Here is a 17561-nt window from a genome sequence, read left to right on the forward strand (position 1 = left end):
TTTTGCATATTCTCTTTTTGCTCAAAATAAAGCAAGAATTCTGCATTTAAATTGATATTGTATTTGAGTATTAATTGTTAAGTTTGAAAAAAAAAAAAAAAAACTGGGGTATGACATCTACGATCAGCTTAAGAGCGACCTTAACAAGAAAATTCTTTGTTGGGCACTCTTATTGCTTAGCTGCCCTCATGGAAAGAGGACAAAGGACTTAATGACTCCCGAGTTTACCTTAATTTTTCTTTTTCAGAATGAGCATTATAAAATATGTTGGGATGATAACAATGAAAAATTTGTCATCAACATACCTCTACAGCTCTACTGCTGCAAAAACTATGAAATACAATATATAATATTAATAGAAATTAGCATCATAATACCTGCAGAATACAACATCTCTATCATCCTCGCACATAATTCTAAACACGATTTGTGTATTATAATCAGCTAACCTATTGATTTCTCTAAAAATATGCCGACTTTAACGGCTTGGCCAGTTGCTCGAGATTCCCGATTATTCCATTTCCTGATGCCTGATGTTAGCAATGTATGTGTAGTGTAGTTCAAAGTATCTAAGCAGTCACATATTCATACATCAAAGCGGTAATACCAGCAGAAACCTTTGTGATTCTGTTGATTGTGTGGATAATGATTTTGGAATCACTTCTCTAAACAAACCTCTAAATACCAGTGAGGAACAGTGAAAATAAGTCCATTCCTTAAAAGCCACACATGCAGCAACTTCCATGATACTTGTTTCAGCATGCCTAGAGTATTGAGAGAAGAATTCATCAATAGTTGAAGTCTTCCATCCGACGAGAAGCCCCTTGAATCAATCGAGCTAAACTCTGCACCACCTCTGACATGGCTGGCCGGAAGTCAGGCTCCATCTGAAAAAATAAAATGCAAACGATAAAAGACGTATGAATTAAAAGGGAAGTCCCAGCATAGGCAACAAGAAGGTTCAAGCGATAAATGGGTAAATTGAGATAATATTGACATCATATATGGTTGATAATTCACTGGAAGGGCATGCTTAGGGAATAAATGGCGAGAGCGAAGAGTTCTGAGTGAGAATAACGTAAAACCAGACACTGGGCTTTAGGAGGGGCAGGGTAATGGAAGCATTTCTCACCTGTACACAGAGAGCAATGATATCTGCAAATCGAGAGAGTGACTTAGGAGGGTACAAACCACGCAAAGCAGGGTCCACCATTTGTTCTAGTGAATCAATCTCATGGAGCTGTGGGGTGGCCCATCGGACAAGGCATTGTTCCGATCTTGGTCTTGAACTAAAAAAAAAAAAGAAAAAAAAGGGAAACAATATCACTAATTCAAATAGAAGGTTCACATAGGCCAGCTTAGTTATGAAAAAATAGAGACTCAGCGCAGCACACCTGTCAAAAGGCATCCGACCTGTCATTACCTCCAACATGACTACTCCAAAACTATAAACATCACTCTTCAACGTATAAGCCGAAGGCTTTGTGCATTCTGGAGCATTATATCCAACCCCTAGGTTTTGGCTCGTATGCTGATATCAAATATGAAAATAAATTTAAAAAAAAAACACACACACACAATGTCCAAAGATTAAAATAAAATAGACAAACAAATGAAAAAATAAGTGCTTATTTGGATACGCCTCCTATTTTTTGTTTTTAAAATTAAAAGTAGTAACAAATTCTATATAAAAAATAAAAAAAAAAATTGTATAAAAAGTATAAGTTTATCTCATATCCTTTAAAATTAATTTAAAATTTTTTAAATTTGAGGAATTAAAATTTTTTTAAATACCTTAATCTTTTTTAAATAATTTTTAAAAATCATTATCTTTTTAATGTACTACTATTTTCTATTTTTAAAAATAGAAAATAGAAAGTGTATCCAAAACAGACACTAAATAAACAAGCCGTAGAAGTTAGAAGTAGAACATGCATTGTTAATCGAGAAGTGACTTTCATCGCATTATTATCAAAATAAATGTACTAAACTAGGGTATAGTTTAGTATTATGTGCTGCACGATGAGCTAGCTAGTAAACCATGGTTTTATCTAGAGTCTTTTTACCTATGAGGATTGGTTTTAGCAGTTTATTTTTTGTTAAATTTCTATTTCTTTTAGCTTCTAATTTGATTAGGAAAAGGAATCATTTTCCTAATAAGAAATATATTCCTAGTGTTATTAGGAAAAAAAAAAAGGTCCTACAAGTCTATAAATCTTTCTATTAGCAGAATTTATTAAAAGTTTTTAATAGCTGCCAAGCTCTTTTGAGAGGTGCGATATCAAGGATTTCTTTCTTTTTCCTAGGGTTCCTTAATTCATCTTATTACACAACTAAAGAAACTTCTATATTGCTGGAAATTTAATGATCCAGTATCAGTATGCATCACCACAAAATAGAATAGAACGTTCCAATTTTTCTCCATTCTATATTTCAACCATGTTGGACCTTTGTTAAACTCCAAATTTATTGTAACACCACTACTAGGAAAATTTAGACAAATGAAATATGTTTTAAATAACCACCAACAAGGTTTCATTAAGAAAAAAAGAGATTCAGTAAGACCTACTCATACATCTCCAACTTCAAGTGTCTTGATGTAGAAAGTTGTATGTCATATAGTATCATAGTCTCATTTGGCAGGAGGTCAAGTGTTCAACATCACAACTGCAGGTTTATTTTCCAAATTTATTAAGCTCTCACAAAAGCCTAAAAATGGAGGCTACATGTGAGGGAGGGTCGTAAAGAGCATAATATACATCATAAGCCCAAATCCTACAAGCTTGAACTTTTAGGAATATTGGCAATTCAATAGTATACATGTTAGCTGTGGTTTCTAATGAGTCTTTAAAGGAAAGATAGTTGAAATGGATGCATTTTTGTAAATCTACAGTAATATTACAGCTTTGGTAAATGACATACCCCTAGAGTTTTTCCAGAGTTTCAAGAAGCTTGCAGCAAGGCCACCCACTCTCCCCTTACCTTTTTGTATAAACAATGGAAGCTCCAAGAAGTCTCACTTTAAGGGGGGTGGGGTATGTTCATTAGTGGTTTTAAGGTAGGAAGAAGAGGAGATGGAATGGAGGCATCTTACCTATTATTTTCATATGATGCATTGCTCTTATGTGAGGCTAATGTGGAGCATTTGAGATACTGGAAAAGGGTGCTAATTTGTTTTGAGCTCATGTCAGAATTGAAAATCAATTTTGAATAGACTGAAATAATTCCTATTGGCAAGGTGATGGGAAAGATTGGCCTACTTGTTTTGTTGTAGGGTTGTATGCCTTCCTTCTACATACCTAGGATTGCATTTGGCAGCTTTTCATAGTCTTCTACAGTATGGAATTCAATTGAGGAGAGATTCAAAAGAAAACTAACATATAGTAAGAAGTAGGATTTGTCCCATCAGATTGACCCTTATCAAAGAGTATTTATCATTATTCATAATCCACAGAAAAGTGAAGATTAGACTGAAAAGGAATTAAAGAGAGTTTTTATGGGGAATCATTTAGAGGGAAGAAAAATACATCTCATGAAATGGGTGACAATATGCAAGTATAAAAAGTATTGAAGTTTGGGAATTACAAATCTGGATTCTCTAAATAAGTTACTACTTGGAAAATGTTTATGGAGACAAGCACATGAGCGTGATAGTCTACTTAGGAGGATCGCCTGTGGAAAGTTTGGAAAGTTGGAGGTGGGCGGGTGCACTTAAGAAGTAAGAGAGGCTTTCTGTGTAGAGTTATGGAAAGACATTAGAAGGGGATGGTAAGAGTTCAGTCATAGAACTTCCATTTTGGTCAGGAATTGAAGAAGGATCAACTTCTAATTGAATAAATGGGTGGGGGAACGATCTTCAAGAGAGACCTCCCCTATGCTGATCAGCCTAGCCTCTTCCAGAAAAGTTAAGTGGCAGATTTGTAGGAGGAGGATGGAGGACACTAGTACTTGTATTTTTACAGGCACTTTCTGGATTGGAAGACAAGGAGGTGGGATAGTTTTTGGAGCCCATTAATGGTTTGAGTTTACAAGCAACATCATAGGATAGCTTATTGTGGAGGGAGGAAAAAAAAAGAGATTTCAAGTGAAATCCTTTTAATATTCCTTATATGTTGGAGGATATGGAGTTGTTCTCACTTCCAAGGAAGTCTAGAGAACTATTGCTCCTATGAGGACCTATTTTTTTATGTGGAAGACATGTAGATCTTCTCATGAGGAAGGGGTGGACACTGTTGAACAAGTGCAGTCTTTCGTAAATCTAGTGAAGAATCAACAAATGCATTTTAATAAATTATAATAGGATCACATGGTAGTGGGATATGCTGCTGAAAAATTTTCAATTGAACTAGGTCTTTCCAGAACCAGTTAGAGAGCTCATGTAACACAGGGGGTTTGGATAAGCAGCTGAACAAGGCTAGGCCAATGACTCTCGTTTGCTTGTTTTGGTAAATTTAGAGAAAGCATAATAAAACGAACTTTCAATGAAGAACACCATTCAGATCAAAAGTTGGAAATCCCTTTTCGAGCGATCCAGGATCCCAGTGAAGATAGAAAACCGTATATTGTTGTTCCCTGATAGCCTAAATTGTGGATAATTGGATATAGTTTTGCTGTTTTTTGGTGGGACAGATTGGTTTTACTCTTCTTTGATTCTCTTGTATAGGCCCGTTTACGTTGGTGAATCCCCTTTTTTATTAGGCTCCTTTCAATGGATTTCTGTTTACCTACACAAGAAATATCGGTTGTGTCTTACCATTCCCTTCTCTTCTTTATTCCCTTCTCTTTCCGCTTATCCCCTCTCCTTAGAGGCACATGTCATTCAATGTTCTGTTCTTCATGATTGAAAGGTTTTTAAGACAGCATATACTTTTGGATAGTTTTCCCTCTTTTTGATGCAATTCTTTCCACCTTTTTTTTATTCAATCTCTTAATTCTATATTTATCTCCCTCTCTTTTTATTTTTCTTATCCAACTGCCTGGTTTTTCATGGTTTTGTTGTTGCTTAGCTAACAGCCTTTGGTTTAGGACAGCCCAGCAAATAGATAACCACAAGAATGAGCTTAGCTATCTTCTTGTAAACATCATACACATTTGATATCAGGTATCTCAAGTAATTCAAATATCATTCCAAGCCATAGCAAGCCCTCTAGAAACTTTGTTTACAATAAAGAGATATTGTAGAGAATAAGTATTAACCTGATGACAAGCAGCAAACCCATAGTCAGAGAGATGAGGATTGAGTTCAGCATCAAGCAAGATATTAGAAGACTTGATGTTCTTGTGAACCATGGGTGGAGAGCAAACCTCATGGAGGTACCTGAATGAAAATGTCATCCAATGATTTAATAGATAATAGAAACAGTCACTAATGATGGCCAAAACTTGCATTAAAAAGCTAGAATAAAAAAAGTCAAGACCAACTATTGTGATGAATTTACACAACCATATGGATTAACTTGCCATTCCTGCAGTTATATTCAGAACTACCAAGTAATACAATTCTAAGCTTATGAAAATACATGTGCATATGGACTCAATATGAAGCCATAGGCACCTAACTCTAAATACCCATGCACACAAAATAAGAATTAAACCTGGGGAAATCCAAGACAATACAAGAGCTTCCCAATCCAAGCTTGGGCAGGCTGGCCAGGTTTTCAACAAGAGGATCGGTTACAAGCTGTCAAATTGGAAACAGAAATGAGCTTGGATTGGTAGGATTAAGCCTTCAAGGATACTAATCCAACCAAATAACCAACAAACTCAAGACGCTTTTTCTGATAGATTACCAAAAATATGAATAAATCTACCACAAAATTTGTGCAACCACAGTCAATCTAAAACTAAGTAATAAAAAACAAAAAATAAAAAATAAAAATCAGTTGAGCCAATTTATTGCTCAAGATAAAACTCTTGTTGTCACCTTGGCTTGATTTGAATTAGCCACGTCACAGTCAAAACTTTTAGCCCTTTGTTCTGCTAAGCAAGAATTAAATGTCCAAAAAATTCAAATTTTGATGAATCCTCCCACACATCCATCCCAGAAATCCCAAGCATAACTAATATATTGCTATGCCCATTATTATGCACTATCAAATATTACACACCAGTTTAAAATAAAGTAGCGTAGTTCTGAACTTACTCAATAGCCCGGGCTGTGCCAAGAGCAATTTTGACTCTGGTGTTCCAAGTAAGTGGTCTGCTGAAATCATCTGACAGGTGCAAGAACTGATGTAGTGAGCCATTTCTGAAATACTCATACATCAACATGTTATGCCCTTGTTCTGAACAATAACCAACAATTTCAGCAATATTTGGATGGCGAAGCTTGGAGACACTTGAAACAACTTCAGGAAAACCTTGCTTCTGGCCACTTTGGAAAAAGGAGGAGCTTATCTTTTTTACAGCCAACACCTGATCAAAGAAAATGGGACAAATCTAATTAATAATTTCTTTATGGCCACCTCCCTTATGTGCAATTCTTATATTGGAAACTTGGCAAAATTACAGCACCAAGCATTTATGGGTCAGAATTTTATCGACTACTAATATCCATAGTACTATAGTTCAGAAGTGAACACTTTTGAGTGACATTTGTGTAGCCTGGAAAGTGATAATATACACAAATGCTTGGAGAATTAAAACAAATATAACTCAAAGCACTAATAAAACATGAAAAAAAGAAGAGACAATAACAATAAGAATCTCTGAAGAAGTATTATCCATGTGTTCCCAGATCCATTTGCAATTTCCATTATGGAAAGCTACTACAACAGTTCATCTGTAATTTAGAAAAGCTATCAAAGCGTGGTTAAAGAGGCAAAATTTTGGGAAGATGTTTAGTCTGGAGAAACACCCTTCAGTTTGATATATCCTATCTCTATAAGATTGTTACTGACAAGAGAGCTTGGGTTCAGTGCTACTTATCTAGAAAGAGACCCTGTTTGGACTCCTAACTTCTCAAGGAACCTAGAAACTTAGGAATGGACATATGTAGAAAGCTAGAGAGACCTTAAAACCTCATTTTTGAGATCCCTGTAGAGGGATGCGAGAATGCAGGATAATTTATATAAGATCCGTATCTAGCGTCAACCAACCATGAAGGTGATGTGCTCCTGGAGTAGCTTACCTGAAATCTCTAAAGATGGGCTTTTTGTTACACACAGCTGTTTTTACAAGACACAGATCAAACAATGAATCATTAATTCATTCACTTCGAATTTCACCACTATAATTTGGGCCTCTTTATTGGGTAGTTCCAAACTGCCTTAGGTCAGTTGAGCTCAGTGCAACATCTAGTGTAAGGATGAGCATGCAGAAGTTGAGGTGTAAAAGGCCATACACTGGAAAATATCCCCTTTGCACTAAAGCAGTTGCTCATAAAGGAAGAAGAAAACATTTGAGAGCAGGGACTTGGGATTCTCCATTTAGGCTTCTCCATTAGACTTCTCCATTTATGTGGCAGAAATCTTGGCATTTTCTTCTTTTTCTCCACTTAATAAAAGGCCTAGCGGTACATAGCACGGAAATGCCTCAACCAATCAAAACAAACTAAAAAAAAGTTTAATAGAAGATTGATCCATCACTTATGCATTGCTTGACAGTCAAATTAAGTGCTGAAGTAAATTATAATAAGTGAGTCCCTCTAATTCAGCTTGTTCCATACCCAAATCACAACCAATTAAAATCTGACCAAAAACTATTTACCATGTTAAGCAATAGAGCCTTGCCTAAAAACTTAAAAAAAAAAAAAAAACACAGTATGCTAAGTGATTCTTTAAATTATATAACTTTTAGATTCCATCGACTTACTTTTAGTTTTCAGTCATTTATTTACAAGATTTTATTGGAATTCTTTCTTAACTCCACGCTCTCCCTCATTCTTCATTATAATTGTGAAAATAAATTTACCCATCGTGAAAACTAATTTTCTTTTTTCATTATCGAGTATAAAAAAGGTCAAATAACTTTCTATTTCAATAGGTGGGAAAAAAATCCTAACCACAAATTTTTTTTGTAATCATGAACCTTTTGGAATTTATCCGTGATAAAAAAATAATACATTAATATTTTGAATAAATACAATTAAATCACACAAAAAAAAAAACACTTTTTCATCAAAATGATGGTATAAATGTAATTAACTTATTCAGTTTTGAGTCATCAACATATTTTTTTAATCTACTTGTACTTGCTTAAGATATTTTTTGATAACTCAGAAAGGTGGATGTTCCAAATATTACAAAATAAAACATGTAGTTTTGATAATTTTTAATAGACAAACGTGTATAACAAACAATTTTTGTTTATTTTTCTATTACCAACCATTTTAATTGAACTAATTCACTGAATTTCAAGGGATACCACTAGATTCTTTTTACTTCTATACAATTCAGTATTTAAAACTTTATCACTTATAACAAATATTGAAGTCTTTCATACTTTTCAACGATTATCAAAAATGGCCTTAGATGTCTCAAGTATGTCGTATATAAATCTAGAGAGTTCCAACTCACTCAATTATTTCAAATTAAGTTGTGTGCTAGTGTTGAATCCAATATTTCAAAGTGAAAATCCTGCAAAGAAGATGAAAGAAACATGAGCCCACCATTTTAACTCCCATGAGGTAGGCCCCTCCTATGCCTACAACTGGCTCAATTTTAACCAAATAATGGAATCTATCCTTCATGTGAATGATAAAAACATAAAACAAAAAGGTTATTCAGAAAGGATCAAATGCTTATCATACAAGCAAGACTCTTGACCAAATCTCCCAAAAATTTGATTAAGCATTCCTCGCCTCACCAATTACAAAATGTTCACAAGTTTAAGACCTCTGTGCTGAAGGCTTATCGAATAAACAAGCAATGTGTAAACCAGGCATAAACCAATATATAACTGAACCAAGCATACCTTTCCGTCAGCATACTTTGCCTTATAAACACGCCCAACAGATCCCTCACCAAGAAGGCTGGCTGTTGCAAAGTTTCTAGTGGCACTCTGTAAATCCGCCAAGGAATAAGCTGTAGCACGAATAGAAGTACTTCTTTTGACACTCAAGCGATTTGCCAAATCATTAAGAGAAGGTGGAGGCTTAAGACCAATAGAAGGAGATTTTTGCAAAGCCTTTACATCCATTGAATTAGATGAGTTCGACAACTTAAAGTCTGTAAACAGCACAGCATTTGGTCAGTTGAATTACAATGTGAAGTCCATTTAACCATAATTTTCTTTCCTTTTTATCCTTATTTTGATAGGAAAATTAAGAATTGTATTCTCAAAAGGCATATAACAAAAATGCAGGTGCACCCAAGCACACAGGAGGCATATGAAGTGAACCGCAAACAAAAGAAAAGAAGCAAAAAATAAAAATGGCTAAACAGAGGCAACAACCACCACATAGCGCATAATGGACTTGTTACGTTAAAAGATTAATAAAGCAATAAACAGTGGCAGGAATGTGGAAACAGAAGTCAATTTTCCATTCATTACACTAATGTCAACCACATAAACAATCACCAATCTCTCGGTAGAGACACAGGTCTCAATCAGAAACTAACCAATGCAGGATCCTGGACCAGGTCATGTAAAACAGCATCCAATGGAAAGTTTATTAAAGATGCTGAACCAAGATACATCAGATATCTTTTTAGAAACATATTGGCAATTAAGTACATTAAAACCAGAATCTCAAAGATCACACCCACACACTACATGCTACAAACAAAGACAATTTCTTTAATAGTCAGTCACTGATATCTCTATAATTAGTCATATACTACCTTGAAAAATAACAAAAACCTCCTAAATCAGAAACTTTTTGGCAGTTAGCAACAAAAGTTTAGTACTTTCACAACAGATGCTACAGGACTTCTGAAAGCTAAAAATCCACTACATCATTGTGATAATTCTGATGAAGCACCCCAGAAAAAGACACAGGTGTAAATGAAAATTACCTTTGTAGTTTGTGGGGTGCATGTCATTGGATAACTCCTGGGATACAATCGGGGTAAATGGTCTATGATTGCTAAGCCTCTCTTCATCAAGAAAATGTGAAGGAGGAGGAGAAGATCGTCTTGAAAATAGAGCAAGTAGAATAACAAGTACCAGCAAACTTCCCAAAACTACTCCAGCAATGGCTAATCCACTCATGCCAGACTTCCCACCACCTTTTCCACTGTTGGATGAGCTCCTACTAGCATGAGTATTTTTTGAACTTGCACCAGGGGGAGGTGGAGGAGCTTGCTCAGATGACCAGGAATTTCCCCCAGCCCTTGACAAAGCAAACTACATGGTCAGGAAATAACCTGAAAGGCAAAGCATGCCCGAAAAAATGCAGTTTGAACAGGATACTCACTCTATATTATCTATATTATTCAATGCATTTGGGATCCAGCCAGTAAATTGGTTGTTTTCAATATTCCTGCCAGCATAAAGATAAATTCATTATGCAAGGATTTCTATATTAGCTATCAACTACTTCAGCCAGTCCAAGCAGCACTCTACAATTTTTAAATACATTGTGGAGTTTGGGGAACAGGAAAATTCATTGAACATAATAAATAGAAAAACAGTAACCTTAACTCATCTAAGCCTTGCAACTGAAAAATGTATTAAATAAGCAGTAGAAGAGTTAAATGTTTAATAATTTTACACTCTAAAGAAGTGAAGATTTCAAGCTTTCAGACAACCTTTTCCTCAGAAATCTTCTTTCCCATTCCAGGACTTCAATTCAATTTTTTTCCCCATTTGTGCGTTGAAATTTTTCTCAGCCTTATTGTTTGATGTTGCACTTAAGAAATTTTTAAGGAGAGGATAGTTCCACCACTAATTTTGGAAGGTGAATTCCAACAGCATTAAAAACCGGCAACTACACTCTGTTGTTAGACTAGATAAAGATGACTGACCACTCAATCCACAGAAAGATGCATATGAAGTGCTATGTTTACAGCTAAGAAATATTGATGCACACTCTGATAAAATAAAAAAATAAAAAACAAATAGCAATGCACACCATTCAGCTATGCATTGCAAAGTTTTCCAAGGAATCCATTGTCCCTCCCTTATGTTTTTTGTTTTTTTTTTTTTTTTTTTTTTTTTTTTTTGAACTATGAAAGTGCGTTATGATTTATATGCATTCTTGATGGATTTGTGTCTGGTAAATGAAGCCAAGAATGCATACTCAAATTTAAATTATTCCATAGTGTAGGAATTTTCACATGTATACCAAGTGAAAATCAGGGATTAAAATATCGTGATATATCAATGAGCTACCGATATTTCAGTAATTTATTGGGAATTTCGCCAATTTTTCGGAATTTATCAGCATTTTATTGGTGATATTTTGGGGCAGTCGACACGGTCAACACGGGCTATGGCGGTCAAACTTAAAAACTGTGCTAGTTTTTCTACCACTAAAGGGACTCGAACCCTAACCAAAATATTCAACGCACAGCTGGGTGAACCACTAGGCCAAGCTTGCCACTTATAATATGTACCGCACCAAATATATATAAACTACAACTCATTATATAAACATAATATTAAAATACTATTTTAATGAACAAATTAATTATAATTATTTTATAATTAAATAAAAAAATTTCATTTAATTTAATTGATTACTAAAAATATAAAAATTATCATGATAATTTTCTTCATAGTGTTTTTAATTTTATTAATATATTAATTAAATATTAAAAATTATACATATATCATCATTTATTTTATATCATTTAATATTATTGAATTAAATGGATTATAATTTTAATATTAAATATATTTTTAAATTAGACATACTATAATCAAATATCACAATATTATTATCGAATAATATTTGATATAATTTAATAATAAATGTACACTTCTGAAATTTATATTTTTTATCGATGTATACAATATTATTATGAAATATGATAAATTATATTACATATATCAATTTCTTAAACAAAATAACTTTAAAATATCTATTATACTTCTATTTTTATTTTTTCTTATATTTCTATAAGTTCTAATCAAATTTAGATTCACCAATATTTTGTGTCAAAATATTCGCCAATATATCTCTGATATATCCAATATATCCGTAAAATCGAAATACCGATATATCCGTAATTACGGATATTTTCATCTTCGGTGATAATTCATAAATCCTTTTCAAACTGGAATTGTCTTAACAAAGTGATTTTTTGTAACTCACTACACGATTTTGTAGTCTTTCCCAAACAAAATGGATAAACCAGGCCGAACAGTGCAGGACTCAAAGAATGATTCATGATGGATATCCGATTTACAGTTCGAAGGAAAAACAATCATTTTAAGTCAAGAAAATTTGATCTAGTGGTACTCACAAATCATTGAGGGGAAGGTCAGCAAGGACATTTATTGAACCAGTAAATTGATTGTTCTGCAAACGCCTGCACGAAGATGAAAAAAGTATTTATTAACAAGAAACTGAAAAGTACCCACAAGTTAATGTTTTTGCTTCTTACAATGTGGTGAGGCTTGAGAGTGATCCAAAACTCTGAGGCAAATTGCCTGATAGTGTATTGAAGGAGAGATCCCTGTACATCATCTCATGAGTCAGTCAATAAATTCAACATTTGTTTCTTTTATCTTGGCACCATGGATTGTAGAAAATCCAAAATGAAAGCCATGCTACTTGTGTACATCAAAGGAACAATGCCTCTAGCATGAAAACATAAATATAAATAAATAAGCATTAGAAATTATCCTGACAAGAGTATGATTTCTGCTCCTCAACCTTCAATGAAATTCTAATTTTATGTTGAAAAAAAAAAAAAGAAAATCGAGCAGTACTTCTGTTTCTAAACAATTTCGAGCAAGTTGAGCTTATGAAATCAGAGAGGTACTATCTCTATTGGGTGGTATTCTGGCTTGCAATCAAGAGAAGTTTACCTTTATTTCTATTTTTGAAGTGTTTTATTGTCACAATTTATTTATTTTTTTGTTAGGGAGACTTTGCAGGAGGGTAAACCCTAAGTTCCTTATTGCCCTTTTGTCTTCTCATTTTCTACTTCTTTTCTATAACACCTTGAAGCACCTTTCTCACCTCAACCTCAACGACTAATAAGACAATAAAATGTTTCAAGCAACATCTTACACATGTATAACACAAATCCATAGCTTTTAAAGGTGAAAGATCAAAGCAAGGTGATTTACTGTAGGTGAACATAGGCATGAGCCATAAGCCTTTCAAATTTTTATGTTCATATTTTCATATTTTGAAGTATTTAATATATATATATATGAATTACTAAATAACAAAACATAGAAAAATTAAAAAAAATAATAATAACAAATGAATTCAAGGAACCTTTTTCTTCTCTAGTTTCTCTTTACGTTGGTAGTTAGTATGATCAGTTTTTCAACTATGGTTGGTTAGAACTCCAAAAAAAAAAAAATGAATAAAAGAAAGCTTATAGTAGTGATCCCGTTAGGTGTAAGCTTCACAAATTGAAGCATCAAAGAAACACAAAAAGGTGTTAAATGGCATATGCCTCAGTGTAACATAAGAAGGCAGAAAAGTCACAAAGGCTGTAAAGCTTTCAGCACTCGCACTCTTCTGTGTATGCCTCCAAGCTTTTCAGGCTCACCTCACTAGGAATGCCTTTTAAGACCTTGTGCAAAAATTCATAAAAAGATATGTAGATTAAGTATTACTGTGGTAGATATGCAGTGTTATAAAATTGAATCTTATATTATTCAACACTTCCAAGGATAGGACATATAATGGTATAATTATAATGCATTTAAAAACTTTAAACCAAATTTGGGACTGGTTATTTTTTTCTCAAAGATCTCATATGGTTTTAATTCAAAACTTTCTGAAACTGTGCAGAGCTTAAAAATAAAGTTAGGAAGTGCAAGGAGGGAATTTCAGAAACTCTCTTCTTATTCTACATTTATATAAAATGACATTAAAGGGGAAACAAAATGAGAAGACAATTAGCACAAGCTAGTTGTCCAAATAACTAGCCAACCATGGTTGCAATGCACCTCCCCAGAACCCAAATGCAAGATAATTCCTTTTCAATCCATAATATTTCCAGCTACAGGCCCAAGAATGCAAAAAGAGGACTTTACTGATAATACTTACATCAAAGTGAGTTTAGGGAGTTGTCCAAACATATCACTTAACTGTCCATTGAGTTTATTATGACCAAGATTTCTGCATCACCCACAAATAAAATGAATAGGATGTCTAGGACAAGAAAACTATGCCAACAGACAAATAAACACTGCTTACAGATAATTAAGGTCAGTCATCTGAGAAATCGAATAAGGAACCCCACCGGTGAAACCATTTCGAGAAAGATCTCTGCATATTGAGCTCGTAAGATTACCATATATTATAATTTTTTGCATTGAACTATTTATTCATTCTAGATATGGAAAGGTTTTCTGCTTACTTACAAGTGAAGTACATTAGGAGGTAGTTGATATGGTATATCACCCTTGAGGTTGTTCTTGCTCATGTCACTGTACTATGACAAACAAATCATTTCCTTCAGGTGAGTTCTTTCGGCAATATATATTTAAATATTGTTGCAAATAACATGAAAAGTCCTATAATCTGTGTCTGCATATGAATGTGTGTATGTGCGGGTGAGAACATGATTACTGTCTAGTTTGGAAAGCTGGGTTATGACAAGAAACTGTATTTATACAAAAGAAAAGTGCCTAGGTTGAAAAGCTGGGCCTCACAAGTTGGTGACGGATGTCAAGCTTGACAGCTGGTAGCCCATCGATCCAGTGAGTCCAAGGCCAGATAATTTTCTGAAGAAGTTTTAACAGAAAGAATGCCAAGTCAGACAAATCGAATATATTCAGCTTAAAATGTGAAGAGCAAGGCTTCAAGATGCTTGTATAATTCACTCAGTGGAAGTGTAAATGTGTAAGTATCAAAAGTTCAATGTGTACAAGAAAAGTTCACAACATTTCAGTTATAGATGAGCCCGAGCATTTGATTCCTTTCCAGGATTCCCCACAAGGATCACCTCCACTCGACTTCCAACCAGTCAGCTGTGAAGGAGAGTTCAAGCTGTTATACATAACATTGAGGGCAGAGACTGCAAAAACAACTAGCAAATATCAGTATCTTCAAATGCAACAAAATAGAATTACAGACCTTTACATGGTTACCAAAAACTTGTTTTCTGTTTCTAAGTATAGGCAACTCAAACTCAAAATCTCTTTTCTTGTTAAAGGTAATTAATTGATGAAAAAAAAAAATTCAATATGCAACTTTCTAGATTATAATTGTTACTTAGGCATATCAAATCTAAAGAACAGAATGAGGAAAATATAAACAAACAACCACATTCATGAAAATTAAATATAGAAAAACAACTGCATTCATGAAAATTAAATATCACGCACCAAGAGATTTGGTACCCTCATGACCATTTACACCTTTTTCAAGAATTGGTAAAGCTTACTGGCAAAATGCATTGCCAAGCTTCAAGCATAGTCTAACAAATCGTGTAGGTGTGAGTCTGGCACCCATAAGGTCATGTGATTTATATATCATGTATGAAATTTTACAAATTGTACATGTGGCACTATTTTAACAATACCTATTGGAAATTACACTCTCTTTAAGCAATTGTTCTTTACAATAAGAAATTTTAAGTAAAAAAAAAATAACCATAAATTTATATCGGTTTGAAAACAAATCAAAAAATGATGGAAATGCAGCAAGATTGTCAATGTTTCACTAATCTACCATGTCAATTTAACCAATACAATTAGATTTTAATCTAAAAGCCTTCAATTGACAAAAAAAACTCATGTCAAAAGAAAATATGATCTGGTACTAACAATAATTCCCATCACTGATATAAAAGATAACATTACAGAAAGGGATGCTAGTCTCATAAGTTAGAAGTTGATTGAGAAACATTGCTTTTTTCTGTTGCATGTAAAAAAAGTTGTTCCCTTTTTTCTGTTCTATGAAATGCATCTGGATAAGATCATTTTGGTTCATCACTGACATCCCTATTGTTAATGAGTGAACATTGCTTTTAAAGGTAATTTTTCTCGCCACTTCATCCCTCAACCACACTAGCTATGATGGCTATCAGGAGTATTTCTGGATGAAATTTAAAAATTTGTGAAGTTTTTTAGCCCATCATAGATATGGGCTCCAACTAATGCTAACAACAAGGTCAAGGAATTTTTTCACTCATCAAATGATAAATTTCCCATTCGAATCTTGGAAAAAACTACAGAAATCTAAAAATAAAAGTAAATTCAGTGAAATTTCAATCTCTTGTTTTGTTGCAATTATTTAAAAACCTGGACATTTTCAAACAGCTCATTCTCTAATTAAAACACAAATAAAAACAAATGGGATCAATGGAAACAAATAGGGAAAGGAAAAATCAAAACACCTGAACAAATTGCATATTCTCCTCATTGGTTTACCACAGAAAATACCAAGGAAAACAAAATATGATGAAGCTCATTTGGATGAATTAGAATATATTGATCACGCGCCCTTTTCCCCTTCAGTTTCTCTTTCATTTTCTTTTTCCTCATTATTTTCTTTTTCTCAAGCTTCCAAACAGTTTCCACCATCAAAAAGCTAATATTTTTCAGTTTTCCCATTCTTTCTTCTACCATTGAGCACTGGGGTACAAATTCATTTCACGAGTTGACACATTACAGCAACCATAGACAAAATTCAAAAAAGCGAAATACTAATTAACAATTCAATACAAAGAAGGAATTGCAGAGAAAATGGAAAGTAGATTACCATCAGGAGCAACTGTGGTGGAGTGGGCAATTGGAGTGAGGATCCCAAAAAAGGCCACACCCATTAACACTAGGAGGCTAGGGCACATTTTTGAACCCTAGAGAGAGGCAGATATAAAATTCAGTGATGCTCCCCTATGCTACTTCTTCTTCTTCTTCCTCTCTTCTTTCCACCATTGAAGTCCACCCCTGGGAAGGAGGAGGCTGAATTTTTCTTTTTCATTTTCTTTGTGCTTTTCATATTTAGAAAATGGTGCCTGAAATTGAGGAACAGTGGAGCTAAAATTGGAGGAGAACGAGGATCGCCCATAAGCTGGCGCCAAACTTGGGGAGATTCTCTGTCTTCCAACCAACTTCACTTAACATTCCCATGCCTTCATATATATGTAGTTATAGTTATTACTTTATACCCAAATCCAAACTCATTGTTTTGTACATTAATGGCATATATTTATACCTTTATCCAACAGCTTAAATTTCATCATACACTACTTTGAACGACTCTAATTGCATCTTCAATATTGATTCGGTAAGCATTATGTGTGTCTTTTTAATACCATATATTGGTCCATTATTAATTTCATTTTAATTGTTCATCATGTGTCAGCAAATCAATTCGGAAAAAGTCGATCATCCACATAAAACTTGGAAGATCCTCCAGGATGACGATTAGGAGGATAGTCTTGAGGTCAACTGGCCTTCAGGTGTGTTACAGGTCTCTGAAAATGAAATGGCTGGACAAGTATTGAATCAAATCCTCTGTTTCTTTTACAATTGGTAAA

General features: G+C 34.0%; 1 protein-coding gene across 3 annotated transcripts; it reads right to left on the reverse strand.

The window, feature by feature from the left end:
* Window positions 1-319: 319 nt before the first annotated feature.
* On the reverse strand, window positions 320-17546 carry LOC117922052 (protein STRUBBELIG-RECEPTOR FAMILY 5-like). Of its 3 annotated transcripts, XM_034840040.1 has the most exons (16): window positions 16781-17546; window positions 14960-15092; window positions 14728-14799; window positions 14437-14502; window positions 14270-14341; window positions 14120-14191; window positions 12492-12563; window positions 12351-12416; window positions 10358-10423; window positions 9957-10273; window positions 8914-9167; window positions 6143-6414; window positions 5197-5317; window positions 1395-1531; window positions 1133-1289; window positions 320-887 (listed from the first exon to the last, which is right to left on the reverse strand). In XM_034840040.1, the coding sequence occupies exons 1-16, from the start codon at window positions 16866-16868 to the stop codon at window positions 789-791; spliced, it is 2064 nt and encodes a 687-aa protein (XP_034695931.1). In that variant the 5' UTR covers window positions 16869-17546; the 3' UTR covers window positions 320-788. The 3 variants fall into 3 exon arrangements, with proteins under 3 accessions (XP_034695931.1, XP_034695933.1, XP_034695932.1); XM_034840042.1 differs by lacking the exon at window positions 16781-17546 and having other exon boundaries at window positions 14437-14507; window positions 14960-14978; XM_034840041.1 differs by lacking the exon at window positions 320-887 and having other exon boundaries at window positions 1141-1289; window positions 1424-1531.
* Window positions 17547-17561: the final 15 nt, after the last annotated feature.

The sequence above is a fragment of the Vitis riparia genome, chromosome 9 (genome assembly GCF_004353265.1).
Source record: "Vitis riparia cultivar Riparia Gloire de Montpellier isolate 1030 chromosome 9, EGFV_Vit.rip_1.0, whole genome shotgun sequence".
Taxonomy (NCBI): Eukaryota; Viridiplantae; Streptophyta; class Magnoliopsida; order Vitales; family Vitaceae; genus Vitis; species Vitis riparia.

Coding starts and splice junctions, on each gene's coding strand:
- LOC117922052 (XM_034840040.1), bottom strand. CDS start 16,868: ATGTGCCCTAGCCTCCTAGTGTTAATGGGTGTGGCCTTTTTTGGGATC. Junction 14,800..14,959: donor GGCTCATCTATAACTGAAAT/GTTGTGAACTTT, acceptor AAACTTCTTCAG/AAAATTATCTGGCCTTGGAC. Junction 14,503..14,727: donor TTGACATCCGTCACCAACTT/GTGAGGCCCAGC, acceptor GTCATAGTACAG/TGACATGAGCAAGAACAACC.